We start from the raw sequence: 13,792 nt of genomic DNA, 5'->3' as shown, positions 1-13,792 counted from the left end.
ATAAAGCTAGAATCATCTCAGACTGGTTTCTTGAACATGACAATGAGTTCACTGTACTCAAATGGCCTCCACAGTCACCAGATCTCAATCCAATAGAGCATCTTTGGGATGTGGTGGAACGGGAGATTCGCATCATGGATGTGCAGCCGACAAATCTGCAGCAACTGTGTCATGCCATCATGTCAATATGGACCAAAATCTCTGAGGAATGCTTCCAGCACCTTGTTGTATCTATGCCACCAAGAATTGAGGCAGTTCTGAAGGCAAAAGGGGGTCCAACCCGTTACTAGCATGGTGTACCTAATAAAGTGGCCGGTGAGTGTATATCAACCTGCTTTGCAGTTTGATGCTTTTTCTTTTCATTATGGAAGGTAGCACCAAGAGACAGTGTTTATCTTCAGACAATACGTAAGATTAGGTGGAACAATGAGAAGGGACAGGCGTGGGATTCATAGCTTGTGATTAATGTTTTGTGTTATTGTCATTACAGACCTTCACTATAGTCGCCTTTATGTCGTCTACCAAAGGCAAACAGTAGGGTGTGAGCTATGTTTAAACTTTTAGCATTGTCATAGTCACCTCCAGCGTGGTCTTTAGACGGCTAGATGCAGACCTGACCTGTGTTAGATGAGTCACTATTTAATCACAGGGTTTTGTCATTAGATGGTTCCTACTTGTCACATTAACTGTTTCTCTTCTGGAAGGCTGTTTTTTAGTTGTTTTTTTTTCTGCCACAGATAAATCATCAACAGAAGCTCTGATACAGGTACATGTATAAGTACGTACGGATTTATATAATTCATCTCTGCGTTAGTGAAGTTTTTGAATGTTTTTGACAGGCAAGTCTCTATTAAATGCTGCAATAGTCACAGATGGTGAATTGAAAGTCACAACATTATTATATGTTAATTCAGGCCGTTCCTATCTAGTAGAATTAGCCAAATGCACAGGTCACGACCACCTTTACCTTTGGAGGGCAGAAGATGGTCTTTTAAAACAGTAATAGTTTCACCTGCTCTTATTAAAGTAAAAGGGCAAAGGGAGTGGAGCTGTTGTGCTACCCAACCAGTTTGGCTTTTGGCCACGTTCAGGAATGGAGCCAAGAAGGCCTTTGGTTTTCACCTTTTATCCCACTCTAGCATTTGGATGCTCGATATAGCGGCTAGAGGTTACTAGTTTGAGTATTACTGGTGGGAATAGCAGCTGGCCCAGCAGACCAGAAGACACTGGTACGAGTCACCTAAAAGTCAGGCAAGATAGGTCACCATCTAGACAAGAGGCATGGGCAGGTAACAAGGTAGTATAGTCTGATACAGGCTGGAGGCACAGGACCAAAAATCGGGGTCGGTTAATAGTGAATGGAGTAGTGCTGAGCACACACGGCCGTGGCTCTCTTGCAGTGGAAGACTGGTGGCCCTGTTCTTGAAATAGTTCGGTGTCCCGTGGCACTCTAGCTGTTGCAAAACTACAATTCTCATCATACTTGGTCATAGAAAGCCATATCTTTGGTTGTCTGGGCATGATGAAAATTGTAGTTTTGCAACAGCTGGAGTACCACGGTTCACTATCACTGGCATAGGGAAAAAGTTTAAATAGTTGGAAAGCCCTTTTAAATAGGGATGAGCGAACCGTCGGACTTTTGGTCCGACGGCATCTTCGCACAATTACTATGCCTGCGATCCCGGGTGTATCTTGAATTTCCTGGAAGATCCCAGCCGCAGATTCCCGGGAGCGCAACTATCCACCCGGGATCGCAGGCATCGCACTGGAGTGAGCGGCTTTCGGATAGAAAGTCAGAAAGTTCCGCTCATCTTTACTTTTAACCCCATAAGGAAATAAATGTTAATGCATTCCATAGACCAAGGACCCATGGCAAACATTTATGCACATACTTTATGTGATCACTGCATCTTTACTGGCCCCTTAGCCCTTATTCCCACGCTCCATGCACAGTGTGTATATTCGGATGGTGTGCAACGGAACGGGCTATGGGAACTCCCGACATCATGTATTATTTGATGCTGGGGGCTCTTCGCGGTACTGTACTGAGCCGAATAAGGCCTTAGCGGGATAATGACAACCACTATGATTGGCTGATCAGTTTTCACCAGCCAATTGCAGCATTGTAGGCGGAATCTATGTCAGGTATATTATTTAGTTTTTCAATGCCTATTGTTCCTGAAGTAAATTTTTCACATTATTTTCAAGTTTTTATTTTTCATAAAAATACGCTATAAGTATTGACTCAAATTTACCAGGAATTTTTAGTACAATATGTCATGAGAAAACATTCTCCGAATCACTAGTATAGGTAAAAGCATCCCCACATTTTTAGTGCATAAAATGACACGTGATATTCATAATATTTGGCTCTTTACTTAAAGGGGTGATTTGACAGAAAAATGTTTTCGCTAGAGTACCCCTTTAAGGGCGATTTAGGCTGTGTCCTTTGGTTCACCATCACTAGGATAGGGGATAAGTTCTAATAGTTGAAAAGCACCTTTAAGCCTGTAAGCTCTTATGGACAAGGACATGAAAAGTAATGACAATAATCCTGAGATAGATATATATATATATCTATTTCCTTTATATATTAATATAGGGTTTTAAGAATCTAAAAGTGACTAAATCATCTTTGCTTAGTGTCTGAGTTGTTACTTGGGGGTCATATAAATATTTGATAATATAAAATGTAAAAAAATATATATTAAAAACACACGAAGTCAGGCCCTACATTGTACATGGGGTGTTGCTACCTTTGCTGTTTTTTTTTACTTATTTATTTATAACCTTCATTGGGAAGGCAGAGATGGGAATGCATTATATGTGTGGATGCCAGGAGCCCGGTTGCCCTTGTCTCTTTGCTCTCTAACACCGGCTGGTGCTGTGCCAGCTGAGGGTTTGGGCGTCACCTGTGAGTTATCCTGCAGCGAAGAAAGCAATTGTATTACTGGTATGCATTGTGTTTCTATGGTAACCTACCTTTTTTAACATCATCCTTGACATTGTTGTAATAATATTTCTATAACTTGCGTGATGCCATTATGGTCACATTGTTCTAGCGCTGGATACGAATACCTACTCAAGATAAGCTTTTAACTGGGTTTTTACATTGACTTGCGTTATTCTATTTCCTTCAGAAACATGTTATTGTCTAACAATGTTATATCAAGGCCGTCTGTGCAAAATGATTTATGAGGAGCATTAACTACAAGGGAAACCTCTCCAAAAGACTACCCCTTTAGGAAGACCATTGTCTTATCCAGGCCAAATTGCCATTGACAGGTTGTCAGTTACCATCTTTGAGAAGACCACCTTCCTAGAAGACCACTTCTCAGTTATCTTAACCCCTTCACGTCCTCAATACGTTCCTACTGCCAATCCTCTATTCCTAACTTAGTGTCCCAGGATCTGAGCATAATGACAGGCAGCCGAGATCACTGCATTTAAGGAAGTCAGTGACAGGGAAACTACTTGTCACTGACTAATTGGGACCCCCACGGCGTTCACTTACCTCAATCCTGTTGGATCAGCAATCTTCATATTGAGTCTGCCCTCAGGCCGTTCCCTGATAATAGTGGTCAATGGTATGCAATGGAATAGTGTATACAGTCTCAGGGGGCTTATAAAATGTAAAAATAAATAAATAAAAGTTTTTAAAATCGTGGCAAAACCTCTCCCCCAATAAAAGTTTAAGTTACCTTCCTGCATGCAACTTCTCTAGCCATCAGTAATCACATTGAGAGCGTTCAGGTTGTGACGAACTCAAGATTCACCCATCTCTAATTATTTGTCCTGATCACTATGAACTTCATCAGTGAAGCTGCTTAATTGATCTGTCTCCAGCCCTTATGTATTCTGTCCTGAACGATCTACGAAGCTAAATTTTTAATACATACATACTTTGCGTTTTTCATAAATCAACGTAGAACATTGTTCAGCAAAGGAGAGGAAGGATGGAGACTGAGCCATCAGGTTGCTTCTTTGATGGATCTCACTGTGCTAAGGATAAAGCAGCCTGTACTTTATGTGAATAAATGCAAGTTGCAGAGAATAAACTTAAATGGCCACTTTCATTTCAAAAATGTTTTGACTTGTCCTAGAAACATACCATATATTGTGGGTCCAACAGCAATAGTCAATGAAGTGTTAGAAGAGTGTTCTCAAAAGTAGAGGTGGGACGCTCACCAGAGGATCTCTAATCTCAATAGGAGACCACACATCAAAATTTATGAAGTAATCCGACAGCATCCAATAGTATCAATTCCGTGAGATTTATTCAAGCAACATACACCATGGCAACATTTCGACCCGGTAGGTCTTCATCAAGCCTGCTGGGCTGCAACGTTTCCACTGTGTTTGTTGCTTGAATAAAACCCACAGAATTGATACTACTTGATGCAGTCGGATTACTTTACACTGTATATGTCCTAGAAACATGTCAGAAGTTTTAACTGGCTGAATGTTCACCAATCTTTCGATTCACTTCCCGGCCCTCTGCCTTTCCACCTCGCAGCAGGAGACAGTCTCCATTGTAAATCTATAGAGCCCGTCTAATGCACTGAGCTGGGGAATGAAGAGAATGTAGAATGTCATAATATATGTGCAATATTTTTTCTTAGGTAAGAATATTAAACCTACAATCTATCTTCTATTTAAACATATAAAATTAACACTAAGTCACTCTCTTTCAGCAAAAGGCGAATTTTCAATGTCCTACACTTCTGTTGAGAACACTGACTATATACTGCATTGGGGTGAGTACCTGCTCTATATAAATTGCCTTTAGAATGTATGCAAATGACAGTCATTTTTCTCTCTATATACAATCCAATAATGGACATTCACATAAGTAAATATATAGGTCTGGTCAAAGGTAAAAAAAACAGCGTTACCAGATTACCCAATAGTAATACAAGGGCATCTGTCTGAACACTTTTTGCAGAGTAAAGTGCTATAGGTTGTGTATCGTACATATGTCCGACTTTCTTCTGTCTTACAAAGCAGGTTATGAATGTATTCTCTATGGTCGACTGGTGACAATTTGCTTATAATTGTTCTCCCCTCCTTAAAATGAGTTTTAAATGTAATCATGTAGAAAAGTATATGTATTGAGAATGGGCTTTGTCGTGCACACACTGGTTTATTGTAAAGCAACTTTCCATCTATGCGCACAAATAAATTGTTCTCGACAAGAACACTGAAATTAAAGTCTGAGCAGAAAACATGTTATTGACTGACTTTGTTTCTTCTCTGTCAAAACTCTTTATCAGTTTGATCTGTAAGGAAAGTTTGACGCTTCACCATTGTAAGTGAAAACATACAGATGCCTTCAACTGAGAAACAGAGCTACAGATCTATATGCCAACTATATCAAGTCTCATTAACCAAAAGGAAACCAGGACAAGAAATCTGTTTTTTTGTCCCTTTTTCAAAACAGTTGTGTGAAGAATTATTTTGTAAGCATACTTGGGTTGGGAAAATGATAGGGGCTATGCAGACAGCAAAGATCCTACCTCTTCTGCTCTCCGGTGCTCCTTCTGACGGTCTCTGGTGGTAACTTCTGAGACAAGAGGAGGGTGGGAGCATGTTGTGGGCAATGATCAATGGTTTCCCAATGTTACGATTGTTGTGGGACATTGTGCAGCTATTGGACAATGCATGCGGACATGGTTTTGCCTGTATTCAATGCCTGTAACATTTTCTTGCCCTGATCTTGTCTCGAATGGTATCACCAGAGATGCATAAAGAGAGAAAGTGGAGCGACCAAGAGCATAAGATGTAGGACCTTTTCTTCTTTGCTTACTCAACTTTTTCTGGCAGCTCCATAGGAATGAAATAGAGCTATGAGTCACATGCCGTACCCTTGTCTGTATTCATAACAAAAAAGCCAGGAGCCCGATAGAGAGATTGACCGGGGGTATGGAGGTCAGACACCCTTCAATCTCTTACTTGTTCCCTATCTTTTGGATAATGGACAAGTTAATTTTGCCTGGACAACCTCGTTAAATTAAATAAAAGAACATGGAATAAACAGGAACCAGCACTCGGATGGGAATAGGAATCTATTGCCTTCCAGCTGTTACAAATTGCAATTCCCATCATGCTTGGACACTAAAAGCCAAAAATTTGGCTGTCTGGGTATATTGGGAATTATAGATTTTTAACAGATTGAAGGATCCCCTTCCCTGTTTTAAAGTGACTCTGTACCCACAATCTGACCCCACCAAACCACTTGAACCTTCAGATAGCTGCTTTTAATCCAAGATCTGTCCTGCAGTCCGTTCGGCAGGTGATGCAGTTATTGTCCTAAAAAATACTTTTAAACTTGAAGCCCCGTGCCAAACGGTAGTATCTGTGCCCTAACTTTGCACAACCTCTTTGTCCCTCCTCCCCACCCTCTTCATCATTAGGAATGCTCCAGGCAAATTGTCTCCTATTCCCCACCTGTGTCAGCCCGGCACATGGGCTGGATCGTTAAGGCACCTGTGCAAGGTTCAGACAGGAGAAAATGTTTCAGTGGCATTACTAATGATGAAGAGGGTGGGGAGGAGGGACGGAGGGGTGGTGCAAAGTTAGGGTTCAGATACTCCCGTTTGGCACGGGCTATAAGTTTAAAAGTATATTTTTAGGACAATAACTGAATCACCTGCCGAACGGACCTCAGGACAGATCTTGGATTAAAAGCAGCTATCCGAAGGTACAAGTGGTTTTGGGGGGTCAGATTGTGGGTACAGAGTCACTTTAAAGCCTTCAGAGTAATTAAATGGAACTCCACCTGAACATCCAGACCTCAGCATTCAAGATATCACATCCAATAGTTTGGAATCAGGTTAAGACTCAGGTTAAGAAATGCCCGAACGATCGGCATTTGATTAGTGGCGGCAGCTGAACTTGGATAAAGCTCTGAGGTTGTCTGGAAAACATGGATACAGCCAATGACTATATCCATGTTTTCCACATAGCCTTAGGGCTTTATCCAACTTCAGCAGCCCCCGCTAATCAAATGCCGAAAGTTCGGGTTCGGATGGACTCGAGCATGCTGGAGGTTCGCTCATCTCTAGCCAGGAGCTCCGAAACTGTCTACATCTTTGAGCTACTGTATTGACACACAGTCAGTAGTGCAAAGATTTAAACAGTTTCAGAGCTCCCAGCATCATTATGAATGATGATGCTGGGACATCTGTCCCCTTCGCACATTGTCCATGCATGGACCTTAATTATGGAATATAAAAATTGCCCTTTGTATGTTACACCAGAAAGCACCGAGCAGCGGGGAATGGCACAATTAGAAATGTCATGTTAGTACATTTCTAAAAACAAAATATATACCTCAACCAAACACCATTGTATGAAGTACAAATCTCTGAAGAACCCCTTTAATTCCAGTAGACTTTAATGACAAGAGCTTTTTACTTCGACCCCTCTTGTATGCAGCCACTGCCCCCCCCCCCCCCCCCCCCTCAATAGATTAGCAAACTAGGGTCAGGGGAATTGTCTTATGATAGGGGTGGGATCTTCCTCTTTCAGAAAATTCCTTAGAATCATATTCAAGATGAAAAGCTGCTGTAGATAAATGGAACTTGCTTTTCTTACTCTGTTGACTTCCTTCTTCAGTCTGAAACTGTGTCCCCAAGAGGCTACTAATTGTAAGGGCTTCTCTCTTTCTGTCATGCCCCGATCTGGTCAGGCAGTGAGCTTAGATACACATTGTCTGCAGAGGTTTGATCTCTTCATCTTAGGAGGACGCGGCTTATGGGAACCGACACTCTAGTATATTGAGCATTAAGCCCATATGTCTTTTATTACACTCTACATTTTTTTTATTTGTTTCAGCTGAGAATTTCTTTGCTATAATTTACAATGAAATTATACTTGCTGTTGAAATTTACAAGACAGCAGGGAAAAAAAATGCTTATTTAAAGGAAATGAAAAGTTAGAAAACCCATATAGATTACATAAGGGGCATCATTTGGGGGTAATACTACTAATATCCAAATGACCTCCTTTAAAGTTCTGAGCAAATCTCAGAATAATAAAACAAACTGTACTCCCTTTGCAGAGTCCAGCATTAGTCCCTGCTCCTTTTCGCTTTCTCTATTGGCGTGTTCTTTTTGCTCTACTGATAACGTTTTAAACCTTAGACTGGATTCACACTGCGTTTTAGCAGTCTGTTTAATGTATCTGTTTATGCAATTGTGTGAATCCATTTGGATCTGTTAAACGGACTGCAAATACACAGTGTGAACCCAGCCTTAGTGATTCTGTTTGAAAAACAATCAGCACAACCCTTAGGGTTCTATTACACAGGCTGATGGGGGCCCAAACAATACTGCAAACGAGCGCCATTCTGCTAGATTGGCACTCGTTTATTGGGCCTGTTACACGCCGGATAATCGTTTAGTAAGGGCTGGACGGACATTGTTACCAATGTCCTTGCAGCCCATGCTTAAACACTATACATTACCTATTCACGCTCCAGGGCTCCTCCGGTGGTCTGCTTCTTGAATACGTAATGTCTACTATTCAGCCACCGGCCGCGCATTGCTATTACATATCGGCAAACAATGATTGTAGGTTTTGGCCTAAATCAACGATCAGCCGATCATTGTTTCATCGGCTGATCATAGTCTCTAATACACTGAGCGACAATCGGCCTAATTGGGCCAATTATCACTCTGTGTAATAGGGCCCTAAGACTATATCATAGGTAACGTAAGCAGAGGCACTGGGGTGGACTGGAGCTGCAGCTGTGGGTTTGCCAGTTTTAAACTCCTAATATACTCCAATTTATTTGAATCGGCGTATTATAGTAGTATAAGAATATTATAAAGTTGTTTATCTGTACGGTTTTTTTTTATATGGCTTCAAGTTTTTCAAGTTTTATAAGACCTCTTGCCATTTGTAAGATAGCAGCAGTAGGCTGTGTTGATCGTACAGCATGGTTTCCCTAAATGAGTAATGGATCTTCCCGTTTGGTTTTGTTGGCCTTAATAAATGAAGCTCTGCGGAAACAGACCATGAATGTAACTTTAGATTCCTGAAATAGATCGCCTTATGACCCTTTACAAGTATCTGACAACACATAGCATCATGTGTCTGCTCTCCGTATAACAACATTCCTTAAGACATCTGGTTTGCTGCTGAGAGGACAAGACAGGTGCTAAGAACGATTAAGAAAATAGTTACAAACTAAGTGGTTAAAACCATAGATTAGCTAAACCATCAATATAGTAAGTGCGTGTCTCAGTGTAAGGCTTAGTTCACACAGCAGAATTTCATGCCAAAATATTTGTGAAATCCATGGCAAAACTGCGTCTCTTTGTTATCACTGGAATATGTGCCGTGGTCATATAGGGGGGATAAGTCCACAGTCGTAAAGGAAGAAAAGTACAGTACAGTGGTGCCTTGGATTACAAGCATAATTACGAGCAGTGTACTGAAACAGCCGAGTGGCTGTTTCAGTACACTAGCGTGAACTTTTTCAAGGCTGCGTTCACACTACGTATATTTCAGTCAGTATATTTCAGTCAGTATAGCAACCAAAACCAGGAGTGGACTAAAAACTCTGAAAGAATCTGTTCACACAATGTTGAAATTAAGTGGATGGCCGTCATATAATGGTAAATAACTGCCATTATTTCAATATAACAGCCGTTGTTCTAAAATAACAGCAAATATTTGCCATTAAATGGCGGCCATCCACTCAATTACAACATTATGTGAACAGATCCTTTCTGTGTTTTTAATCCACTCCTGGTTTTGGTTGCAATACTGACTGAAATATACTGACTGAAATATACATATACTGACTGAAATATACGTAGTGTGAACATAGCCTAAGGGTATATTCACATGGGCGGGCTCGCAGCGAGATTCTCGCTGCGAGCCCGGCAGGTCCTGTCAGTTCCCATAAACTACATATTTGCTGTGGTCTAAACGACCGCAGCGAGTATGTAATTATACCGCCCTTAACCCCTTCTGTCCCCGCCGGCTCCCCCGCTGTAAGCAGCATACATTACCTGTCCTCGCTGCACGGGTCCGGCGTCCTGCTCTCCCGTCCGGCCAATTAGTGTGTTGCCCAGCCGCAGCCACTGATTGGCCGGGCGGGAGAGCAGGACGCCGGACCCGTGCAGCAAGGACAGGTAATGTATGCTGCTTACTGCGGGGGAGCCGGCGGGAGTAGAAGGGGTTAAGCGCGGTATAATTACATACTCGCTGCGGTCGTTTAGACCGCAGCAAGTATGTAGTTTATGGGAACTGACAGGACCTGCCGGGCTCGCAGCGAGAATCTCGCTGCGAGCCCGCCCGTGTGAATATACCTTTAAACTGTGTAGGAGCTCCTGACATCATAATTATTCATGATGCTCGGAGCTCCCAGGTCCAGTCTGCAGAACAACGTCTGTGCATGGACAAATTTCTATGGACATGTAAGTGAGACTTTAGGGCCCTATTCCACCGGACGATTATCGTTTGCATAATCGTTAACGATTAACGATTTCAAACGACCACTATTGCGAAAGACCTGAAAGCGTTCACTTATTTCCATGGAACGATAATTGTTAATTATGATCGTAATTGCAATCGTTTTTCTTTGCTATTTATTCGCTATTGCGTTCGTATCTATTGCGAACGACTGAACGATGTCTTATTCAATGCGAACGATTTGCGAACGTTTTGCAAACGAGCAACGATAAAAATAGTTCCAGGTCTTATAAAGCGATCAACGATTTCTCGTTCGGTCGTTAATCGTTAACTGCATTTCAACCGAACGATTATTGTTTAGATTCGAACGATTTAACGATAATCTGAACGATAACTGTCCGGTGGAATAGGGCCCTTACTTATTTCCAGATAAATAAATAAATACATACATTTTTGTTTTCAAAGTGCTATAACTTTTTTCTTTTCTGTTGACAAAGCTGTGTGAATGCTTGTTTTTCCGGGACATTGTCATTTTTGTTGGTATTTCAATAATTTTTATTATATTTTTTTTAGAAGTATTTGGGAAAAAAACCTACAATGCCACAATTGTTTTTGTGCATTGCTTTTTATTGCATGGTCCATGTGATATAAGTAATATGTTAGTGTTATTCTGTGGGTCAGTACAATTGTGAAGATACCACATCAATTCTTCTTTACCGGAATGGTGGAAAATTACTAATGAGCAAAATAATTATCAATATGACCGACCCCAGTCCTTCGTCCTCCGGCTTGCCGCTTTGAAGCAATTCTCTGCCTTTAATTGGGCAGCAGACTTCACACCAAATAGCTTGTTGCAGTCAATCTCTGTGAGTGGCAGACCGGGGGACGCAGGACTAAGGTCTGTCACATCGAGGATTGTTTCTCTCATTAGTTATGTTATACCTTTCTGCTAATAAATGGAAGCTGAAGAATATTATTACATTTGTGCCTTAGGTGATTTCCTGTTTGGGATTTAAGTGACCTGACGTTTGTGATTGTTTTATAAAGGAGGCTTCTTATATCCTTAGTGGAAGTGATAGTCGCTATTAGGGGAATTGAAAAAAAAAGCACGTTCCAAGACCCATAACTTTTTATTTTCTATTTTTTTTAAGACTTTTATACATTTTTATAAATTTGGGGGGGGGGCATTATTTTTGCATTTTTTTCCAAGCCGTGTATGATATGATTTATTTTATCCTTTTTTTTGGTATAAAATGTTTTGGTAGGAGACTTTTTTAAATTTAGCGTTATTAAATTTAATTATCTTTTTTCTCTTTAAAATTCCCATTAAGGTACTAGAACTTGTGTTCTTTTGGGCCCCTTACATAACAATTTGGAATATGCTAAATGTTAGACTTGAAAAGTTGTGGTTTTGAGGTAATAAACACCCAAGTTTGTCTAAATTATTTTGGAGTGCTGCAAACGTGTATTATATTTATATAAAATATTTTTTTTTAAACTATTTGCACTTTTCTCTGAGTAGCCATAGGGGCGTGAACATTATTACAGATAGTGGAGTGAATGCTATGCCCTGAGCCTCATAATTGCCTCATTGCATCATCCTCTAACTTACACCCAGAGCCTAGCATTTACACCCCTCGTTTAACTAATGGGTACCCATCATTCCGAGAAACTTCTGACATGTATCATTTGGGGTCTGGTTGCTGTAGTTATAATAAAGAGGCAGCAGCACACGGCCGCCTTAAGCGCTGCTTGGAAAACATGAATACATAGGCCATAGGCTGTAGGCATGTTTCCTAAGACTTCCTAGGGCTGCATCCAACTTCAGTCACCGGTATTCAAATGCAGAGCGTTCTGGTTCGGACAAACTGGAACTTTCTCAAGGTTTGCTCACCTCTAATCCCTATGGAGAGGTAAGTTATGCAGAGATAGTCAACTAAATAGCAAAATTAATAGTAATACAAAATAAAAAAACAGTGATGAAATCGGAACACCCAAAGCTCTGAAATGTTGCAAGAGATAGAAACCATTGCTTTTGAGGTGTCGGACAGAGGTGGATCGCTGTGGTCTAGAGGTCGTGAGGCTATGTCATCAATGTGTAATCATTGTGGAAACAACCTCTGGGACCATTTATTATGAGAACGAAGAGGCCCCTTCACAGTTTTACTAGACACAGTGCTGGTCTTGTCTGTATGCCATCTGAGCTGTATTAGCAGACTTCCCTCCGCTGGATCACTGACAATCACATATTGATGGCTATATGACTTCAATGTTTGGCAGAACAGAACCCCTTTAAATGAGGAGGAATCCAAGATTACTAGAATGACAAGAATTTCAGTTTTCAGTGTACAAAATGTGGTTCTATATATGTAATAAGACCATCATTATGCTGATTGGCTAAAGAAAAAAGTTTTACTTTTTTTTTCTTTTTTAATCTAATGCCCCCCCCCCCCTTCCCATATTCTTGGAGTCCTATGTTTATTCTGGTTTGCCTGTGGCTATATTAGGAATGCGGTTATTTCATCTGACATTATTGTATGGAATGGCATTATATATTTTTTTTTTCTATGAATGTTATAGCAGTTTATTGGTGATTAGTTGTTTATAGTTTTCCTTCCTTTTGGTTCTCAAGGAAAACAGGAATAATTTGGTAAGTTATGGTCCCTCAAGTTACAATATTAATTGGTTCCAGGGTGACCATTGTATGTTGAGAACAAAACTCTATGGGACACTGGTAATTGGTTCAGAAAGAGATACTGGAAGCTGTACATTACTTTCTATGTGGAGGACCGGAGTGTTTTCAGGGTGCGGTACAGATCACACAGGGTCTTAGAGAAATAAAATGAAGTCGTCCGCACCTGGTGCCCAAAGAAGCAGCTCATCCTGGCGCAGGTAAAGAGCAGTACAGGACTTCACAATTGGGCCCCAGAGGGATTGGTGCATTATGGTACCCCACAAAGCAAGATATCAGTAAGACACATAATGCATTGCTCAGAGGAACGTTAGCAGTGAGGCTCTCACATATTACCTCTGCACACTTTCCGGCTACACCCTCACCAATGACCGACTGCCACATCGCATGATCCTTTATGGAATAGCCTCTCTCATATTTCCCTGGCACAGTTGATGAATAATGCTAAACCACCAACGCCCCAACTCTTACAAAACCTTCTACCCTCTCACACCATACATTTTTTTCACTACCTAGCTGTCCAAAAACCTGTGAAACTTTCCTAAAAACACATACAGGGTGGAGAGAACCTCATGATAAATGAGGTGCGGGAGGAGGCCACGACTCCTCCCTGCTTTATCACCCCCCCCAAGCTCCCTCAGCCCGCCCATCGAGCGAGTCGGGTGTATGGGATGC

At 41.1% G+C, this 13,792-nt stretch overlaps 1 protein-coding gene across 2 annotated transcripts in view; it reads left to right on the top strand.

The window, feature by feature from the left end:
• The window catches only part of TLK1 (tousled like kinase 1), a 198,855-nt gene that overhangs the window by 29,742 nt on the left and 155,321 nt on the right, over positions 1 to 13,792 (top strand). For both annotated transcript variants that reach the window (XM_069982897.1, XM_069982895.1), the window contains exon 3: positions 4,695 to 4,757. In XM_069982897.1, the coding sequence (XP_069838998.1) occupies positions 4,712 to 4,757 (46 nt within the window). In that variant the 5' untranslated portion in view covers positions 4,695 to 4,711. The remainder of the gene's footprint in view (positions 1 to 4,694; positions 4,758 to 13,792) is intronic.

The sequence above is a fragment of the Dendropsophus ebraccatus genome, chromosome 9, assembly GCF_027789765.1.
Source record: "Dendropsophus ebraccatus isolate aDenEbr1 chromosome 9, aDenEbr1.pat, whole genome shotgun sequence".
Lineage (NCBI taxonomy): Eukaryota > Metazoa > Chordata > Amphibia > Anura > Hylidae > Dendropsophus > Dendropsophus ebraccatus.
Note: the sequence above shows the minus strand (reverse complement) of the source record. Positions and strands in the feature narration are given on the sequence as shown.